The sequence below is a fragment of the Physeter macrocephalus genome, unplaced genomic scaffold (assembly GCF_002837175.3).
Source record: "Physeter macrocephalus isolate SW-GA unplaced genomic scaffold, ASM283717v5 random_259, whole genome shotgun sequence".
NCBI lineage: Eukaryota > Metazoa > Chordata > Mammalia > Artiodactyla > Physeteridae > Physeter > Physeter macrocephalus.
The window spans coordinates 21,999-42,693 of record NW_021145545.1 but is presented as its reverse complement, the minus strand read 5'-3'; the positions used below and the strand labels follow the sequence as shown (position 1 = coordinate 42,693).

Below are 20,695 nucleotides of genomic sequence, written 5' to 3'. Positions count from 1 at the left end.
TGGACTCCAGGAGCACAGGCTGGGGGACTCTAGGGGCTGCCTTCATCAGGTACACAGGGAATCGGGTGCCCGGGAGAGTGCCTAGGGGAGAGATGAGGCATCTCCATACCCAGGTGTGTGTGTGTGTGTGTGTGTGTGTGTGTGTGTGTGAAAGAGAGAGTGATGCATGCCTTTCATGTTTTACAACCACCCAGAACAGACTCCACCAAACTGATACACTGGCAAAACAAACCCCAGGGCCTGAGGTCAGACGAAAGGCACGTGTCAGGATGACCAGGGCACTTTGTAGAGGGTTCCCTCCCACCTCTGTGGTCTGGCCAGCGACCTCGGGGCATGATGGTCCTCGCAGGCTGAGCTGGCCTGGAGAGGAGGGCAACTCACGCCCGCTTCCCTTCTTAGCGGTTTCTAAAAACCAGTACTAACTAGCTGCACACGTCCTTCTGTGTTTCTTATTGGCCAGGCAGTGACTACATCTTGCAGCATCCATCAGAAAGGAACCTCTCACGTTCTGTGCTAAGTATCACAGTTCACGTGAGGGTGAGGGTTGCCTCTCATTTCACTCCGTGAATATTTATTGGGAACTTTCTCTGTGCTAGCAGTTCCCCGGATGGCGATGACCGATGACCGTGCTCTCTACCTGGCCTGTGCTGGGACGGGGCTGCTCGTGAGCACAGGCCGGATGAAGCCCCCCCTCCCCGCCCCCGCCAACCAGGGGTCCAGGGAGGTTACCGAATGGTGAAGGATCCCAAGAAGTGGTTGCTCTGTGTCACTCTGATGGCACCACTGGTGTTTGAACCCACAGCTGCTTGTCTCTGGGCCTCTGAGCTCGAGCTGCTGCGAGGGGCCTCGCACGTGTAGGCGTGGGCAGTTGATGATGAATAACCAGAGCAGCTGTGGAGCCGTGCTCCTGCTGGGGCTGCCCAAACTCTGGCAGGGATGACCTTCTTCTGGGGTCATAGAGGACCCAAGCCCAGCCAAGGCAGGAGGCTTAGAAGAGAGCAAGGAACCAAAGATCGCAGGCGAGGGGTGAGGGGCACAGAGCTGGGGACTCCGGGGTGGGCAGGCCTGCTCTCTGGAGGCTGGGGAAGGCTTCAAGAAGAGGGTCTCTTTGGAGCATAAAGGGGAGTCTTCCAGGGCATGAGTCAGAGAAAGTCATCTGGGAGAGGAGCAGGGGAGGTGGCGAGTAGACTTGGATCCCAAATGGGGGCAGAGAAGCTGCTCTGGAGGTGGCAGGGGCCGGGCCCTGAGGCCAGGGCTTGGTCTTAAAAGCACGGGGTCCTGCAAAAGCTCAGGGAGGGTTCGTTCCTTCCTCAGAAGGCCCCACGCTGTCGTCAGGAACAGAAAAGCAAAGTTCCTAGGTGGCCAGCCCATCCATCCGTGATCAACCCCCATTTTTCAGGGTCTTGATAGTGGAAAAGGCTTGTGATAAACGAGCGGCCCCAGCCTTGCCATCCCTAACTTTACCCTAGGAGGCTACCATCACTTTGATGGTCCCACCAACTATCAAAACCATGTCCAGGTGGGGGGACTCCCCTGGTGGTCCAGTGGCTACGACTCTGCACTCCCAGTACAGGGGGCCCAGGTTTAATCCCTGGTCAGCGAACTAGGTCCCACAGGCCGCAACTAAAGATCCCGCATGCTGCAACTAAAAGATCCTCCATGCTGCAACTAAAAATATCCCGCATGCCACAACTAAAAAAAGATCCTGCATGCCACAGCTAAAAAGATCCCGCATGCTGCAACTAAGATCCCATGGGCCGCAATTAAGGCCCGGTGCGGCCAAATAAATAAATATTAAAAACAAAAAACAAACCATGTGGGGTGTAGGGAAGACTGCGTGGGTTTACTGACCCTGGGCACATCCCTGCGAGGTAAACGTGCTAACTTTAGCCATGGCTCTTAGGCTAAAGACATGACACACTGTCCCTAGACACCCTTGAGAATAGGACATACCTATATTCATATTTTCTTTCTGGCAAAACGCCTTCTTTTTTTTTTTTTTTTTTTTTGCGGTACACGGGCCTCTCCCTGTTGTGGCCTCTCCCGTTGCGGAGCACAGGCTCCGGATGCGCAGGCTCAGCGGCCATGGCTCACGGGCCCAGCCGCTCCGCGGCATGTGGGATCTTCCCGGACCGGGGCACGAACCCGTGTCCCCTGCATCGGCAGGCGGACTCTCAACCATTGCGCCACCAGGGAAGGAGTTTGAGCCTAAAACCCCTTCTTGAGGACAGTCTGGGGAGGAACAGCTGTGTTGGGGATGTCTTGGGCTGGAGGAAAGGGGACTGGGACTCTTGAATGCCTTGGTGCCACTTGGTGTCCTTGTCTGTCACCTCATTTGAGTATCAGGATACTGTGAAGTAGAAGTACTCCGTTTTCTGAGAAGGAAAGCGAGGCTCCCAGAAGACAAGTGGCACAGGCTGTGGCCACGGGTCTGTCTGGCGCTCAGAGCCCTGTGATCTTGCCTTTAAGGTAACTGTCGAGCCACTGCTGCTGTGGGCAAGATCCGAGGCTCAGCCCTTCCCCATGGGAGAGAGGACACGGGCGAGTGACGTAGGGGCTCGAGGCCACGCACACTGGGCTCCAAGTGACCGCCTCTTCCCCAGTGGCTACCTGTTTGGGTCTTACTCCAGCTGAGAGCCCTGGCAGATGCCAGGAGTGTGATTTGCATTTCAGAAGTGGAGGGGCTGGGACTTGAACTTGGAATTCTGTCAGACTCTGGAGCTTGTGCTCTTTGGGTTTTGGAATCTGGGGCGGCTGGGGGACAGAGCAGCTTTCCCCAAGGGCGACATTGGTGGTGCGGAGAGCATACAAGATGAGCCTGGGGGGCCTGGCGTGTGGAGTGCGGAGGGCTGTTTCACAGCCAGATTGGGTGGGTGCCCCTCAGGAGCAGAGGTGGGGCGTGAGTCCTCTGGGCAGGAGCTTGCGGGGCAAAGGAAGTAGATCGGGTGCTTCTTGGATGCGGGGTTGCCTGAGGAGTAGTCTAGTTGCTGATGGATTCAGAAGTGGTGGAGGGGGACGAGGGCCGGGCGATGGACAGGGCGGTGCAGAGCCGGGCTCGCTCGCTCTCGGTCAGAGGGAAGCGGGCTGAGTGGAAGTTAGTCTTCAACTCGTGTGCCTGGACTTTCTCGTAGACCAAAGAGAAGTATGAGAAGTCCCTGAAGGAGCTGGGCCAGGGCACGCCGCAGTACATGGAGGGCATGGAGCAGGTGTTTGAGCAGTGCCAGCAGTTTGAGGAGAAGCGCCTGCGCTTCTTCCGGGAAGTTCTGCTGGAGGTTCAGAAGCACCTAGACCTGTCGAACGTGGCCAGGTAAGTGTCCCTTAGCTGAAAAGCACATCCCAGGGGAGTCAGCGGAAAGTTGCTTTGGAATAAAGATCGGTTGCTGCTCTCCAGCCTTGGGGTGGCAGTGCTTGTCAGAAGGTCTTAAGTTCCCCTGCCCAGGGAGGGCCCTTTGGCCAAGGCTGCCTGCGGCCATGCAGTGTCCTGCTTCCTGGGACAGCTGCTCGCTGGCCTGAGTCGGATGGCCGCCTGCCACTCTCTGCCAGCTCTGGGTGCAGTCCTCTGCATCTGGGCAGGAAGGGAGGGCCGCGGCTCGGACCCGCCACAGTTGCACGTTTGAAATCAACCCGGGAGCGAGTCGAGCAGTTCTGGGGCTGGCACACCCTGCCCCCGGGATGGCCTTTCTTTGAGGACCTTTACGAGGTCCTTTCAAACCAGAGCAGCTGGCTGCCAGCTTGTTCCTTGACTTCCAGTGGTTCAGGGCCTCAGGTGGTTCAGGGCCTCAGGCAGCCCAGACCCTCAGAGACTCGGTTCTGAACGGAGGCGCGGAGGCTGTGATATTCCTTCCATTCTTTCCTTGTCTTTGGTCCCATGACACCTTCGTCGGGTCAGAGGCCTGTGCTAACCCTGGACCTAGACTTCTGTCATCCACATAGCAGAGCCATTTAGAAATGACTCACAAGTTAAAGCTCGTCGTGAATAGGAAATTACATTCCTTTTGTCTCCTTCTAATAGGAAAAACATCAAAAGCAACAATTATTGTTCAGCTCCTCTGCCAATAACTAATGGATCCTTACGAGTGTCTATGAAGGAAGGGCATTATTCCCCATCTTGCTGATGAGGGAGCAGGCTGGCGTGGTTAAGGGACTTGCCCAAGGCTGCACCGCCGGCTGGGGCAGGGCTGGGGCTGCCAGGCTCTTCTGCGGGTGGAGTAACTCCCATCGTGCGAGGGCTTGTCCTCGGTTGATGTGCCTTGCTTCCCTTAGTCCTCCAAGCCACGCTGGGGAGGAGATGGTGTAGTAGTGTTCTAGGGCTGCCATAATGAAATACCAAAACCTGGGCAGCCTAGAACAACAGAAATTTCTTCTCCTGCGCTTCTGAAATCAAGGTGTCAGCGGGGCCTCACTCCCTCTGACGGCTCTGCTGTAGGGGAGGACTCTTCCTTGCCTCTTCCAGCTTTTGGTGTTTGGGGTCAATCCTTGGCCTTCCGTGACTTGTAGACGAGACGCATCACTCCAGTCACATGGGTGTCTTCTGTGTCTTCACATTGTCTTCCCTCTGTCTCTGTACCCAAATTTCCCCCTTTTTATAAAAAGGTGATTTTTTAATTTACAGATTACCTCTGTAAAGATCCTATTTCCCAGTAAGGTCCCATTCCGTGGTACTGGGGCCTAGGACTCCAACATTATCTTTTTTGGAAGACACAGTTCACCCCATAACAGGTGGCGTTATGCACACTCAGCGGAGGAAGACACTGAGGCCAGGCCCAGAGAGGGTAACCGACTTGCTAGCCATACAGACTAGAAGAGAAAACACCAGGACCCGCAGTGGTCATACCCCTATCTGACACGCTCAGCTTCCCAGGGAGGCGAGCTGCTCTGAGCGGTCAAGCAGAAGCAGGAGTCCCCCCAGGTGGCTCGTGGGGTCTGCAGCCACCACAGCACTGGCCAATCTTCGTTTACTGTTTTTGCACAGCTGAGTGTAAACCTTCCTGCTTTTTTTGAAGGGATGAGGGGGAGCTTTCTGACACTCAATTCTGGACCTGGTTCATTGGGACCACACAGATTGGTGGCCCGTGTGGCCCAGATGCCAGCACCTTTTGTATTATCTGACAGAGCAAAGCCAGGTTGTTGCCACATGGTTTGATTTGTCAGAAGCTGAAGCTGTGGCTTCCACGCCATGGTTGTTGTTTGTCCCATTCTGTGTGCATCATGGCCAGATGACCGTCCAGCTGAGCCAGGGTAGGGGTCTGATCTGCCCTGTGAAGTCGACTCTCGTGCGGCTGCAGACCATGGCGCCAGCTCTGGGCAGGCCCTGGGTGAGGCTGAGGGCTGGCCTTCCCTTCCTTCGAAAAGAGTCACGCTTCTGTCTCTGATTTAGCTACAAAAACATTTACCGAGACCTGGAGCAGAGCATCAAAGCTGCCGACGCGGTGGAGGACCTGAGGTGGTTCAGAGCCAACCACGGGCCCGGCATGTCCATGAACTGGCCACAGTTTGAGGTAAGAGGAGGCTCTGCCTGTGACCTGTTGGCCTGGGAGGGGCCTAGGCCCACAGGGTCGAGTCATACACCGTTCTTTCTCCATCCAACTCAGAGCTGGCCTGTGCCCTGTTTATGTGGCCTTTACACATGGCAACCCTAGAAACCAAGTGGATGTTTAATGTTCTGGGGGGCTTCAAGATTACCAAAGGGCCTTCTGAATCCCTGGTGAAGATGCAGTTATGTTCTTTGTAATTGAGAACTTTGATGGTCACTTGTTGACCATCTGGCATTCCCTTCGTGGTGAGTCCCAGGAGTTGTAGGAGTCACAGTTCCCTGCTCAACCCTGGGGGATGGCCAGGGAAGGAGTGGCCACAGTGCATTCCAGGCCTGGTGGGCCAAGAGCACCAGCTCAGCAGCCTCTGGTCCAGGACGAGAGGGGAGCATGGTCTCAGTGTGTTGCTGTTCTTACCCTTCACATGAGGGCTTTTCCTTATGTTCTTATATAAATTCAACCAACTTTGGTGTAGGATCAACTTCTTCTTTTCCCATTTTCATGGGTCCAAGCTGTCCAGTATCTTTACTTGCAAAACTTGAGGGCCTGGGGATCTCAAGGCTCTTCCAGCCCTAGACTTGGGTCCCCAGGCCCCACCTGGCCTCCTGCTGATAGCAGAGAAGGCAGTGGCCACAAGTCCCACCACCTGTTCTCTGAGGGAAAGGATTCTCCCCACCTTGTGGTGAAGCAGGGGCTGGGAAGGGCCCCACAGGGCTATGGCTGCTGCCTCCCCCAGGGAGGATGCTGGAGGCAGCCCCCTCTGCCTTGGGCTCCAACCACCTGGCCCTGCTGGCTCAGTAGCGGCTGGAGCCCAGGCTGCACTCAGATCCTGCCTCAGCACTTACTAGCTATGGGATGCTGAGCAAGTCATCTGCCCTTTTTGTGACTCAGTTTTCCCATGTGTAAAACGGGGATGACAACAGCCCCGATCTTCTTGATGGCTGGGGGTTCAGTGTCCCGGTGCATACTGGGTATTGCCCATGGGCCCACCACACAGAAGCTTGTTTGGCCCTGTCCCAGCCTATAGCTTTTTCAGTCCGCATCCCTGTGCCTCTCTTTTCTGGAGTTTCTCAAGAAAGCTTCTCCAGATGACAGTGTGGGTCCCTGCAGCTGAGCATTCCCCCTGCACTGCCTTAGGACACCGGCTCCCAACAGGGGCCAAGAGCAGAGGCCCGGGGCCTTCCCAGATGGAAGTGGACCTAGAGGAGACAGCACAGCCCGGCTTCTCCTCCCCCTGGTGATGGCACATGGGCAAGAAGCGAGTTGGTGATGGGACTTGTGCACACACCTGGATTCTTCTCTGCGGGGAGTGTTTGCTGCTCTCAGGAGAGGCTCAGGAAACCCCCCGCCCCATGACGTGCACCCCCTCCAACCCCCAGGTCCCTTAGGGTTGTTCGTCCCTACCCAGGGACGAACCAGTGTTCGTCCCACTGGTCTGGAAAGGAAGACTTGACAGGCAGTCTTGCTGGGGTGGGTGTCCTGGCCAGAGCCCATGGTGGCCCTTCTCTCTGTGGGTCCCACGGGCCGGGAACCCATGCCTGCATGTGGTGCATGCTTGCAGCTCTTACAGGCTCATGCTTCCTTTCTCTAATGAAATTATTTGTTTTTATTTTCCATGCCACAAGGATGAAGTAAGTTCCTATTTTATGGCTAACTTATTGAATTCCAAACCTCTTGCAGTGTGTGTTCAGCCCAGGTGGGTCTGTGTGTGGCGTCTGCAGCCTGCTTCTGACAGCGTGTGCTGGTTAAAGAACCGTGGCCACAGTGTAGCCCAGGCTGTTTTGTTGTCCAAGTTAATAGCGGACCCTTCCCTTCAGAGTTGGCCTGGTGTTGATCACATCGGCCCTTGGAAGCCACCCTGTCAGGACGGATTTATATTTCAAAAGGTCCTGTTTGCAGGGCAGAAATAGAGACACAGACGTAGAGAACAAACATATGGACACCAAGGGGGGAAAGTGGGGGGCGGGTGGGGGTGGGGGTGGTGGAATGAATTGGGAGATTGGGATTGACATATATACACTAATATGTATAAAATGGATGACTAATAAGAACCTGCTGTGTAAAAAATAAATAAAATTCAAAAGTTCAAAAAAAAATTTTTTTTAAAGGTCACTATGGGGATTCTGAGTTCCAGTTGAGTTCTCAGTCAGCTTATTGCAGTTAAGAAAATAATTAACAAATAAATAGGTGACCTAAGTTTGGGGTCGAGGGCCCAGGTCTGCCACCAGCTCTGCGTGGGCAAGTCACTTTTCTTTCTGGGCATTGGTTTCCTCACCTGACAAATTGGCAGGTTAGACTTGAATGTTTCTAAGGTGGCTTCTAGCCTTGAAATTCCATAACTACACATGAGCAAAGCTCATGACTCAAAGCAAAGCTCAAAGTCATCCCAAATATTAATTCAGATAAAGTTGTTTGATAATGGGTGGAAATGGGGCAGGGGGAAGAGTTCATTAAATGTGTACACACACGTGCTTTTCTCCCAGTGTTTTCAGTGCAGTTGATAAAAGCCTGTTCGCATGCTGGAAAAATAGTGAACCTCTGGGGACATAAACACTGCTTTGCTCTGTTAGCTAGCCCCCAGCATGCTGCTCAGATGGGGGAGGACGTTCCTGGGCAGGGGAGGGCACTGCTTCTTGGAGACTTGAGTGGCCAGGTTGCCCCTGCAGTGATGCGGGAGCTCCCCTGGGCCCCTGATTTTGCTTGCGCCCAGCGCCCATTTCCCACACTGCAGGCTTGCTCAGGCCCCCACGCCCAGCTCTCTTCCCCTGCTGACAGTTCAGGGCACGGATGGGAGAGTCTTCAGCACTGAATGCCAGGCCCCTCGGAGGGTGGGCTCTGTCTCCTTTGGAAGCGTGAGGAAACCTGGCGAGGCCTCTGGCTGCTGCTGTGGGCCTGAGGGTCCGGAGGCTGAGTGCCACAGGGACAGGGGTAGGACAGGGAGGCTCCCTGGGACTGGAATGCAGGATCCCTGAGTGTCGGCTCCAGTCTTCTTATCATCCATCCATCCCTGCAGGCTGGACCTGGTGCTGACCTCCAGGCCCCCTGAGGAGTCCACACTTTGCACAGTGAGGAGGGGTCAGTGGTGGGTGTCATGAGCCCGGGGTCTGCTGGGAAACAAGGGAGAGCAGAGGCAGCAAGGCTGGACGTCACTAACTGTTGGGGGCAGGCCACTGGCTCGCTGGCCGGTGTTTTAGACTGATGTGGCCTCATACAAATGAACTTCCTGATTTCTCTCCCTCGGTGCCCGTTGCTCAGGAGTGGTCTGCAGACCTGAATCGAACTCTCAGCCGGAGAGAGAAGAAGAAGACTGCTGATGGTGTGACCCTGACGGGCATCAACCAGACCGGCGACCAGGCTCTACAGAGCAAGCCCAGCAGGTGGGCACTGGGGCAGCCTCAATCCCTGGAAAGTTCCCCTTGGTCCTCTGCACGGGCTGGGACGCCCCCACCTGGGACACCGGGAGACTCCCCGATGGGGCCTCGCAGGGAACCCCAGGGCCGTCTTTCCAGACACTCCCTGGCTGCCCGCGCTCTGCTGGGCAGTGGCCCAAGGTCATCTCTGGAGAGGATCATCAGTCCACCTGGTGCCAGAGCTGCAGAAAGATCCAGAGGGGGAGCCTTTGCCACAAACGTGCTTTGGGCCCCAAATGAGGGGAAGAACTGATGTTAGGTGCTGGTCATTATGTGTCCCCAGTGGTGCACACGGGCAGGTGGAGGTCACTGTCGGTGGGGTCCTTCAGGCGGGTTCAGGTGTCCTGGCCAGGTTTGTACTTACTTCCCCGTGCTGTATGCAGGTGCCTGATTCGGGGGTGGGGCATTGTCAAGTGCCCCCTTTTTCAAATTACCTCTTTGCTGAGAGCGCTGGTTATTTCTGACCTCATTGTTTGCTAAAACTGAGTTTGGATCAAAGAGGTAGCACTGAGGTCCTTTAGAACCTCCTGGAAAGCGTGTGCCAGATGAGGCCACAGAGTTCCTAGCAGATAAATTTTGCTGTCCTCTGCAGAGGTGAGGCTGCCCTGCAGGCCCCGGGCCCAGAGGCCTCCACGGCATGCTGGGTGATAACACGCCTCAGGCTCGTGGCTTCCTAGGAAGGGTCAGCGCAGGTTCCGCAGGCCTTTCTGTAGCCCTGGGCACTGAAGCCCCCGCCCAGGCTCCCTGGGCTGACATGGCCACTTGTCATTCAGCTGCTGTGCCACCGTCTGGGCAGGTGGACCTGATTAAGTGACTGCAGCAGTGAGCACCATGCCAGGGGTCAGGCCAGCACCTGTGTGACTAGGGGCGGGGTGGGGCAGCCTAGGCTGGCCAGGGCTGCTGCACAAATTAAGCTGCCCAGCACCAACCCCCTCTCAGGTCAGCTGGAGAAAGGTGCCGAGGAGGGAAGAGGGCCTGGTGGTCTCAGACATGTGGCCCGGATGTAGGCAGCAGGCAGGCGTAGGCCCAGTGCCTCTTGCCTGGCCTGAAACCAGTGAGGCGGTTGCCGGCCGTTTGGGGTCACTCTGGTGGCATTTGAAGCATTTCCTTGCCTACCCTCCCCCGCTCTGACAGAGCCATCCCCCCAGCACTTTGTGGGCCCGCTCCGTGCGCCCTGGCTTGGGAGGTGGTGCTGGCCTGGGGAGCCCTGCCCTGCAGCTCAGTGGTGCGGTCCCTCAGCTCAGAGTTCTACAGTGGGGTGCCTGGGCTCTCGGGGGCCTGTCTTATCTCTACCGTCTTGTTCTACGCTCAGTACCTGTAGTTACTGCATTTCATCGCCTGGCTGTCAGCACTCAGGCCAGGCTGGGGTCAAATTTCTCTCTGGTCCCCTCTGGGCCTGGCACACAGTAGGCAGTTGATACAGTTATGCAGATGGATTTTCCCTCTCTGGAGCACAAAAGGGATCCTTTCTTCCCAGCAAGGGCTATCCAGCAGGCTTTGGTTCCGATTTTGGAAGTTGCAGACCCAGAAGAACCAGGGCGGAGGCTGTTGGGCCCTTTTGTAGTCAGAAGGAGAGGGTACGCTGCGCTGTGGGGTCTGGAGAGCTCCAGGAGCCTCCCTCCTGCTCTCAGCAGGGCTCTGAGCCTCCCCGGCTGTCACCCTCCCCAGGCTGAGCCCCACAGGCTGTCGGCTCCTAGCTCTCAGCAGAGAGCCAGGTGGGGCGGACTATGGGGAGAACCCCTGAGCCCAGAAGCACTTTGCTCCAGCGACAGCCTGTGCTCACCCCAGGGCTCCTGTTCAGGATAGACTGTGTTCAGACACAAGGAGGGCAAAGGGAAACCTAGTTCTCTCTTAGACACTTAAAGCGCATTTAACAGCCAAAGCGGTGCCAAGTGTTTTGCTAAAACAGGCTTTCTGCGCAAACAACGTATTCCTCCTATTTGACGGGGAGCTGATTTGTCCCTTCAAACCCTGGCCCTGTGATCCTGCAGCTGGGAGCACCCGGGACCGTGGGGGCCGCCGAGTTGGGGTCCCCTGAAAGCTCTCTCTCTCCCCGTAGCGACCTTAGTGTCCCGAGCAACCCCGCACGGTCAGCGCAGTCACTGTCCAGCTACAACCCCTTCGAGGACGAGGACGACACGGGGAGCACCGTCAGTGAGAAGGAGGACATTAAGGCCAAAAAGTTGGTGAACAAACGTTTCCCTCTGGTTTCCACCTCGCTCCCTTTGTCTCTCCTCTCTGTCCAGGGTCTCACCCCCTCGGCACTCAAAGCAATGCATGAGGCCTGCAGGAGGTGGCCCGGCTGCCAGCTGGTGGACGGTCTCTGGCTTCTCGATCTCTTAGGGAGGGAGGCACCAGATAACAAGCTGTGGTTGCTTTTTCTCTGCCCTCTGTTAACCCATGTCAAGGTCCCGGCACATCAGCACAGGAAGATGGGCGTGTTGGGCGGCCCCGCAGGGAGCCTGCCCACGCAGGGCTGCTGAGGGGGCCGTGATCCTGCAGAAGGGGTCCCAGCCCAGCCCCAGGGCTCCCTCGGCCACCCGGGCGGGGACCAAGGCTCCAGGCAGGGCCTCAGGCCTCTGCCAACCCTGTGCTCAGGGCCCCTGGGTCAACCCTCTCTTGCAGTGTGAGCAGCTACGAGAAGACCCAGAGCTACCCCACGGACTGGTCAGACGATGAGTCTAACAACCCGTTCTCCTCCACGGACGCCAACGGGGACTCAAATCCATTTGACGAGGACACACCCTCGGGGACGGAAGTGCGGGTCCGCGCCCTTTACGACTACGAAGGGCAGGAGCACGATGAGCTGAGCTTCAAGGCTGGTAGGTGGACTTCGCGGCTGGCATCTGGGGCGAGTGCTTCCAGCCTGCTGGGGGAGGTGGTTGTTTTTAAAGTCTGCTAAAATTCCTGCTAGTTTCATTTGTGTGTTCGCCAATCCACCCCCCCATCTTAAAAGTAGCAGATGGGGCTTCCCTGGTGGCACAGTGGATAAGAATCCGCCTGCCAATGCAGGGGACACGGGTTCGAGCCCTGGTCCGGGAAGTTCCCACGTGCTGCGGAGCAGCGAAGCCCGCTTGCCCAGAGCCCGTGCTCCGCAGCAAGAGAAGCCACCGCAATGAGAAGCCCGCGCACCGCAATGAAGAGTAGCCCCCGCTCTCTGCAACTAGAGAAAGCACGCACGCAGCAGGGAAGACCCAACGCACCCAAAAATAAATAAATAATTAAAATAAATAAATTAAAAAAAAAAAGTAGCAGATGCTCAACACCAAAGCTTAGAAGACAGCGAGGTGCCCATGTGCCTTTGCCCAAGATGCTGCCCCAGCAGGGCTAAGGCCTGTGCACAGGAGATGCTGATCGCCAGGCCCCCTGGAAGCAGCTGCTCTACAGGTCCCCAAGGGAAGCCTTCCTCCAGAGGCACACAGCTGGCAGAGGGGCCCAGACCCCAGATTCGCAGGCAGCGTGTCCGTGGGCCCACAGAGCCTCATCTCGGGGCAGTGCCTTTCACACTCTTCCTGCAGCCATGCTGTGTGCACACCTACCACCAGCACACCTTTGCTGCCAGTAGCTGAAACCCTGGTTTTATAGAACAGTCTGGATCCTGATTGTATGAGCTCTGTGTGTGGAGATTTTCTATCCTGTCCTTTTTTTTTTTTTTTTTAATGCTGGTTGCAGTTTACCAAACGGATTGCAACCCTCCATTTGAAGAGCACTATCTTAGAGCCTGTCCAGAGACGCTTGATTGGCCTGGTGCCAAGTGGGCCCAAAGGGAGCCAAGTTCCTTCCTTCTGCCTTGCCCCTCCTCAAAGCCAGCCCAGATTCAGCATCCATCCCTCCAGGGCAGGGGCTGTGCTGGGCCCTGACTCAACCAGCACAGGCTGAAGTGTGCCCTCCGTGCTCCATCTCTGGGACACACCCTCACTTCTGACCCCACCCCACCCCACCCCGGCTGGGGCTGTGTCCGGAAGCCCTCCTCTCCGCACTTAGCAGGCCAGCCAGCTCTCCCCAGACACTCGACCCCAGGGTTGGTCATTGGGTGCCTCTGGCTGGTTGTAGAAAGTTCTTTTCTTTCTTTCTTTTTTTTTTTAAAATTTATTTATTTATTTATTTTTGGCTGCACTGGGTCTTCGTCGCTGTGTGCAGGCTTTCTCTAGTTTTGGCGAGCGGGGGCTACTCTTCATTTTGGTGCACAGGCTGCTCATTGCAGTGGCTTCTCTTGTTGCGGAGCACGGGCTCTAGGCACGTGGGCTTCAGTAGTTGTGGCACTCGGGCTCAGTAGTTGTGGCTCGCGGGCTTAGTTGCTCCACGGCATGTGGGATCTTCCCAGACCAGGGCTCGAATCCGTGCCCCCTGCATTGGCAGGCGGATTCTTAACCACTGCACCACCAGGGAAGCCCGGGATGTCGAAAGTTCTTACGTGTCTTTAAACACCTTTGTTGAGTTTTCTTTTCTTTTCTTTTTTTTTTTCGGTGGTGGGGTGGGTCGTGGCTTGAAGCTTGCGGGATCTTAGTTCCCCGATCAGGGATCGAACCCGCACCCCCTGTAGTGGAAGGGTAGAGGCCCAACCCCTGGACCGCCAGGGAATTACCTCGAGTTTTCTGACATCTTTGGTTGGAGTTGTTTCCCCCCTGCTTTGTTTGTTGATTGATTGATTTTTAATTTCTCATTCTTTCTAAATCTTTTTTTTTTTCTCATTTGGCCCCGCTGTACAGTTTGCGGGATCTTAGTTCCCTGACCAGGGATTGAACCCAGTCCCCGGCACTGAAAGCGCCAGGTCCTAAACCACTGGACCGCCAGGGAATTCCCTCTAAATTTTACCTATTGGATTAGTCAGCAGTTTTATAGATTTAAAATGTTTCCTTCTGTTCCCAGTGAATTACCAAAAGCAAACTGAAATGAATGTTTCTAGTCACCATTTTACATTTTCACAACTTGGACGGTTCCTATTTCGTCTGTTTTCTGTGTTATTTTTCTTTTCCCCGACGTGACATCAGTTCCCGGCCCATACCGCTTCCTCTGTCTTCAGCACGCTCTGGCCGCTCTCCACTTCTCTGGGCCTTGGGAGCCTGCGGAGTCTTCACTTGGTGCACTTTTCACCACATGACCGCATCATAGAGCTGGTGCCCCGTCGGCTCCGGGCAGCCTCGCTCATCAGGGCCTGATGGGAGAAACACCAGTCGTCAGTGTCGGCCCTGCCAGAGGCCCACGGGGGCACCTGGGGGTGGGCGAAGATGAGCTTTACCGCTCAGCACGCCACGCCTCGGCCCCTGCATTCGCCCCTGATGTTGCCAAGCCAGACCTGCACGAGCGCGGGTGCTGAACAGAAGCAGGTCGGCTGCACGGCAGCGGGCAGAAGAACCGTCTCGCTCACGGGAGTAACAGCAGCCCCCGTTTACCGGGTGCTCGCTACGTGGACCCAGGGCCCTTTTGTGTTTTAACACTTAGTCCTCACAGCGCCCACCCCCACCCCTTCCGTCGGTCCACAGATGAGGAACTAGGTCCCAGGGGTGGGGCCTTCGCCAGGTCTCCCAGCAGCCCAGGTATTGGCCCCCCCAGGCATCTGGATCAGTATCGCTGCTACACAAAATAAGGAGTCAGGGAAGTGTTGCTAAACAAGGTGTAATTGCCTGAGGAAAAAAAATGCAACTGAGCCTGAAAAATGGACCAAAATGCCAACAAGAAATACAAAGCTGCAAACTGAACAATAAGGACAGGCCTCAGCTGGCCTGCCTTCTGCCCGTTCCCACAGCCATCTCTGCAGGGTGGTCACCAGCCAGAGCTCCTTCCTGTCCCCTGGTCTGGGCTGCTCTTGTCTGTCCTGAACAGGAAAATGCCAGGCCTGGACCTCCTTCCACCTCAGCCCTGACCACACCTTTGGTCCTTGTCCCCTGGCCTGTCTCCTTGAGGGACCAGGGCTCCATCTGTCTCTCTCTCATGTCTGTATCTCCTTCACCACCCAGGGCCTTGGCGTGATGTAGAGGTTCCTTCATGCTTGAACAAAGAAAAGATAAATCAAACTGCACTAACACAGAGCCATGGGGAGATTCCAGAACTGTGCCAACACTCTCAGTGTTGGGAGGAGTTGATTTCCTTAAGTCAGAGGACAAATGTTCTGAGCTAGGTGCTAGGGATAGAAGAATGGGTCCCCAACCCTCCCACAGCCTGTAGTCTAGACACACATTAAATGAAGGCACTAAGACCATGGCAACAAGTGCTGGAGGAGATACAAGAAGATCAGGCGGGCCAGGGCCCAGGGGAAGGAAGGATGGCAGTACAGGGCTGTGAGGGAGGTGGCACAGACCCTGTGAAAGGATTCCTCTGACCTGGCCGGGGACAGTCAGGGAGGCAAAGTCCTGCAGCGTTTAATTCTGCGGTCTCTGTGGGAGCCCTGCTGGCAACTGAGAACGGCTTGCTTTAGGGTCACTGTGTGAAAGACCGGGGTCTTTAGATCTCTCAGAGGCCCCCATGGCTAAACACGAAACCTCAGATGCAACTTGATAGAGAAAGAGCCAGGCCCTCGGGCCACGTTGCCCCCAGGAGAATGCCTGCCCCTCCCACCCAAGTTAGGGACCCTCTGTGGGCCCAGGGTGGGGGCTAAAACATGAGGGTGACTCTCTGACCCTGTGGTCACCAAGACCGCTTCCTTTTTGTCTTGCAGGGGATGAGCTGACCAAGATAGAGGATGAGGATGAGCAGGGCTGGTGCAAGGGACGCTTGGACAACGGACAGGTTGGCCTGTACCCAGCGAATTACGTCGAGGCGATCCAGTGACGGGCTGGTGGGCTGGCTGGTGGAGGGGTGGAGGTGGAGGTCCCAGGAGCTCTGTTAGCCATTGGCCCCGGGCTCTGGTGCCTCCAGCCAGCTGTGTGGGCATCCACTCCTTTTCCTGCAAAAGATGATGGTTCCATTGCTCTTGGCTTCATGGTGTCTCTTGAAGGCAGACAAGCTGGTCATTTTACCTGGGACTCAGCACCCTTTCCACAGTGCAGATGGAGAGACCTGAGCACAGGAAGATGCAATACAACAGAAAGCGCCGGGACCCGCCCCCGCCCCCGCCCCCGCCCCCGCCCCCACTCGCTGTGTGTTGGCTTATCACGGAGCTGTACATTCTTGACCTTGTCTTTCCTCCTCTCCTCCAAGTCCATGGTAATGGTGGGTTCCACCGATTCTGGTTCCACTGATTACTTTCTCTGATGAGTCCCATCACCTGCAACTTAGATGAACAAACTTACATGCCATTTTCTGAGGGAGGACTTTGAGGTTTTTAATTTAAAGGCTGTGTACAGTTACTTTTTTATATACATGTTCTTCCATTCATTTATACTTAAATTATGGCATAGATGGATGTACACCAGTCTTAAGGAAATAGCTCTATTTCCATGTCGTACTGTTAATCAACCATGCCACTGCCTGGGGCAAGCTGCGAGAGCCGGTAGCTCATTTGGACAGACAATGTTTAAGACAAGAGATTGCAGTAGAAAGATGGGAACACATGGTTGGATTCCTGTTGTGCATGCTGCCCACATTTGGGGCATCCCAATGTGAGTTTCGCAAATAACCTCACGTAGTACTCTCTAAAGTCACCATATTTAAAAACTATTTTCACTCTGTGCTTAAAACTTCACTCATGCAAATTAACAATTTTATCAGTGATTTGAAAGGTTAAAAAATAAGACTAACTTTTCAAGTGAATGCATCTATAGTTAAGATGCTTTATATTAGACTGTCATGTCTTGGTGTATATCTGTATATATTATTTGATATTCAGAGAATCTAAAGAGCTCGTCTACTGTGTTAATGAGATTTAACAGCTTTTGACAGTGGGTTTAATTTGTAAACTGCTTGAAGACCGTGGCATTTGGGCACAGGCCTGGCTGGTCAGCTGAGACCCTCCGGGCTCGGGCCCTGGGCCTCTCTGAAGTGGAGCCTGCTGTAGGGAAGTCTGTCCTCACTGGCTAGCTGTGGGTCCAACTTCTAACTAGCCTTAGGCCTTTCTGTAGCAGAACACTGTACAAACCTCCCGTGTCTTTCCAGCAGTTGCAGATTTCACTGTCATCTGTATTCCTCGTGAGCAAACAAAAGCTGGGTCCCACCTCCCTAGCACAAGGGTCTCTTCTCATCATCCTTAGTCATCAGGGAGCAGGCGTGCTGGGGCAGGAGGCTACACTGTAATCATGGGGCAGGGGAGGGAGGGATAACCTTTATTTTGTGTAACTCAAGACATTGGAGAAATGGCTGCTGCCATCACAAGCTATGCATTTTATTCAATGTTTCCAGTGAGCTTGATGTCTTGCTTGGAAAATGGATGTGTGTCTGTCTGTCATGAACACTTACCAGCAGAAATCCTCATTCCTTTGCTACAGATGTACCAAAAACTGTCACGTCTTTTCAGTTTAGGTGTTTCTTTAAACGCATAGTATTTTAGAAAAAAAATCAATAAACAGTCGATCTCGTGAGTATGACAGTCTCTGTGCTGTGCGTGTGCCTCACACTCTCATCAGCTGGTGGACGTGTCTTCATTGGCATTTATGCACCAGCTCTGGAGCCGGGCAAGACCCCAGGTACAGGCCACGGCCCAGGGGGCCGTGTCCCTGTCCCACCGCCCCTGCCAAGCTAGAGGTTGGGGAGTTGAGGCACCAGAGCCCCTTGCAGTTCTTCTCTCCCCCAAACCTGCCGCTGTGTGGCCTAGTCTCCCCCAGTGTGGGCAGCAGGCTGGCGCCTCCCGACCCACTCCCCAAGGCCCAAGTAGCAGGACCAGACCAGAGACCACTCATCACCCGAGCTTCCTTGAACGTATTTCCTGAGCACCCGCTGTGCGCTGAGCCCTCTCTACTTACATTATCTGCAAAGAACATGCCCGTCTCCAGACACGCTGTGAGTGAGATGAGTCTCCCCGTTCCCATTTTACAGAGAAAGAAGCAGAGGCTCCAAGAGCCAGACTCGCCCAAGGAGTCCCCGCTGGTCTGTGGCACCAAGTAAAATACCTGAAGAGCCCTCCACCCTCACCCTCGGGGGTGACCTGAGTCGAAAGGAGGCCGGGGCAGGGCAGGAAAGGAGAGATGTGAGGGCCGCCGGACTCACTAACGTCGGTCAGGCTGCCAGAGAAGTGCCCCGTGTGGGCCCCAGGCCCTCACAGGGGGACAGGGGGAGCAAGGGGGTAGCTGCCACGGCAGTGTTAAACTTTGCCCAGCTCATTAAGGGCCAAGGAGGAGGCTCTGTCATCTGCCACCTGGTCTCCGCTTCTGAGGAGGAGTCGGAGCCCATCGTGGCTGCCCGCTGCCCAGGGCAGTCACCAGCTTCTGCCTCGCCAGCCCCAGGCTCCTCCGAGACACAAGCTGGGCCAGGGCAGAAGGGAGGGGTCAGAGCGGGTACCCAGTCCCGTCTCCTGAGCTGGGCCTGCTGGGCCAGCCAGTCCTGGGCTTTTGGTGAGCTCATGTACTGGGATGCCACAGTACAGTGGGGGAGGCTGGAGTCACCCCACTTTGCAGAAGACACAGAAAGTCTGGAAACTCAAGTCCAGTGACTTGCCCAAGGTCCTGTGACAGAACCGTGATTCAAACCCACATCTGCAGGATTCTCGAGGGCAAGCCCGTCCTCACTTCTTCCCCTGGCGGATAAAGAACAAGGCGAGGGGCTTCCCTGGTGGCGCAGTGGTTGCGAGTCCGCCTGCCGATGCAGGGGACACGGGTTCGTGCCCCGGTCCGGGAGGACCCCACATGCCGCAGAGCGGCCGGGCCCGTGAGCCATGGCCGCTGAGCCTGCGCGTCCGGAGCCTGCGCTCCGCAACGGGAGAGGCCACAACGGTGAGAGGCCCGCGTACCGAAAAAAAAAAAAAAAAGAACAAGGTGGGTAAGCAGGAGGAACCCTCAAAAGTCAGGCCGAAACAACCGCTGCTCGGCGAGGCCCTTTTCTCAGCTTCCTGTATCCTCAGAGCTCCCGCAAGGAAGCCTGGAGGGCCTACACTGCCCACCTGCCCTCTCCTGTCCTGGCCCTCAGGGTGAGCCTGGAAACCTTAACTCGCTCCTGGGCCTCATCTTCTCAGGCGAGAGTGATACCTGCCTCCCCGGGTGGGGGTCAGGGTAAAGGGGTGAAAGGCCACAGGTGCTCAGGAGATGATAACTTTTGCCATGATTATGCGTGACATCTCATCCTCCTGGTCCCCGGTCAGGACCCTCTGGCATCCTTGGCTGCCCCTCCCATGCCCTCCATGCTGGGCCACTGAGCCCTCTTTGCCTCTCTGTCCTTCCCCACCCCCATAGCCACTGCCTGGGCCAAGCTGCCCCTTCTCCCCCTGGATCACTGCTGCATCCACACCACCCTCAGGGGTCCCCAGGGCCCTCAGCGGGGCGCAGGGGGGAGTATTTCCTCCTTTCCAAGCCCCCCAGTAATGCCCAGAGGGCAAGTGACCTCTGGCCTAGTGACCTGGGCAGGGATCTGATGCTGCCACAGTACAAGCGAAAACACTGGGTCTTCTGAAGTCCCTGCAGATGGAGGACAGGGCTGGCCTCGGTGTCCCAGGCTTCCCTGCAGGGCCCTTATCCACCTAAACACAGGCAGGCCGGTCCCCTTGCCTGGCCTGGCCTTCTCTGGGTGGCCTGTGGATCTGGGCTGTGCCAACGCCTCAAGTCCTAGTGGGCAGGCTTGGGGGGCCACTTGCCATCCGTGGGATAGGGGTGTGGGAAGCTGAGGGGCCCCTCCTTGTTCCTGGGGAAACTGAGGCCAAGTGAGGGTCAGGAGTGACGCGCCTGTGGCCACAGAGCAAGTGGCTGGAGGAGCTGAGCCAGGTCTGACCCCGAGTAGCCCGTCTGGCAGGCAGTTGGCTCCCTCCCTCCCTGTTTTCTGTTCCTGGGTTGTATTCATTCACCAAGCATTTCTTGAGCACCTACTGTATGCAAGACTTGGTGGTGCCAGGACAGACATGAGGAAGGGCCCACGTTTGCCTTCAGGGGGCTCCAGAGATCAGGGAGAGACGGAGTCACTGTGACACTGGCCGCAGTGGCCAGAGAGGAGGGGCAGGATGGTCTCCCGAGTGTGCGTGGTGGCTTCTGGAGGTCAGCCTACGAGTCTCAGGAAATTTGGACAAACAGGGCCCCCCAACCCGGCTCCAAGGCCCTGAGGGGGGGAGCACTAAGGGGTCCCTGAGCTGTTTCCCCCACTTCCAGCGGGAAGCGTCCCCGCCTGGGTGGAGGTCAGGCTGGGCTGTGGGCAGACTCGGGGGACCTCCACCCCTGTGGGCCCTGCAGCCCGAGCAGGTGCCCGAGCCTCTCTGAGCTGGGTGTCCAGAAGCGGGAGAACTTGCCAGGTCGGGGCCCTGCTCTCAAGGTGTCCTGGAAACTACCTCTCGTCCCCCCACCCCTTCTCACAGCCCCAGCTCTCTCCAGGGTGGCAGCTGCCCTCTCTGCGCCTCTCTGCGCCCCTGCCCAGACACCGTCAGGAGGTGTGTGCCCCTTTCCGGGCCTTAGTTTTCCCTTAGACGGGCCCGCGGTGACCTCCGGGCTGGATCTCTGTGGCCTCTGGAGGGAGCGAGCAGCAGGGCCGGGCCACAGCGCCTCAATGGACAGACCTGGGGCCCCTGGTGGAGAGGCCTGGGCCCGGGATAGAAGCAGCTCTGCTGCCCGGGGAAGGACAGACCCAGGCTGAGGTATGAGGCTCACGCCCCACCAGGCAGGGCCACCGCCAAGCACAGGGTCAGAGGAGCCAGGCTGACCCCGGCACTCTTGGGGGACAGGCAGCTTCTCAGCCTGCCGGGCTAAGCAT

The 20,695-nt window shown here is 56.3% G+C and overlaps 1 protein-coding gene across 2 annotated transcripts in view; it reads left to right on the top strand.

Annotated features, from left to right (window-relative positions):
* PACSIN2 (protein kinase C and casein kinase substrate in neurons 2) overlaps positions 1-17,400 on the top strand; it is a 42,042-nt gene extending 24,642 nt beyond the window's left edge. Inside the window, exons 5-10 of one of the 2 annotated variants that reach the window (XM_028484866.1) lie at positions 3,132-3,307; positions 5,378-5,498; positions 8,787-8,908; positions 11,001-11,123; positions 11,567-11,763; positions 15,597-17,400. In XM_028484866.1, the coding sequence (XP_028340667.1) occupies positions 3,132-3,307; positions 5,378-5,498; positions 8,787-8,908; positions 11,001-11,123; positions 11,567-11,763; positions 15,597-15,709 (852 nt within the window). In that variant the 3' untranslated portion in view covers positions 15,710-17,400. The remainder of the gene's footprint in view (positions 1-3,131; positions 3,308-5,377; positions 5,499-8,786; positions 8,909-11,000; positions 11,124-11,566; positions 11,764-15,596) is intronic. The other variant, XM_028484867.2, reaches the window with a different exon arrangement.
* Positions 17,401-20,695: the final 3,295 nt, after the last annotated feature.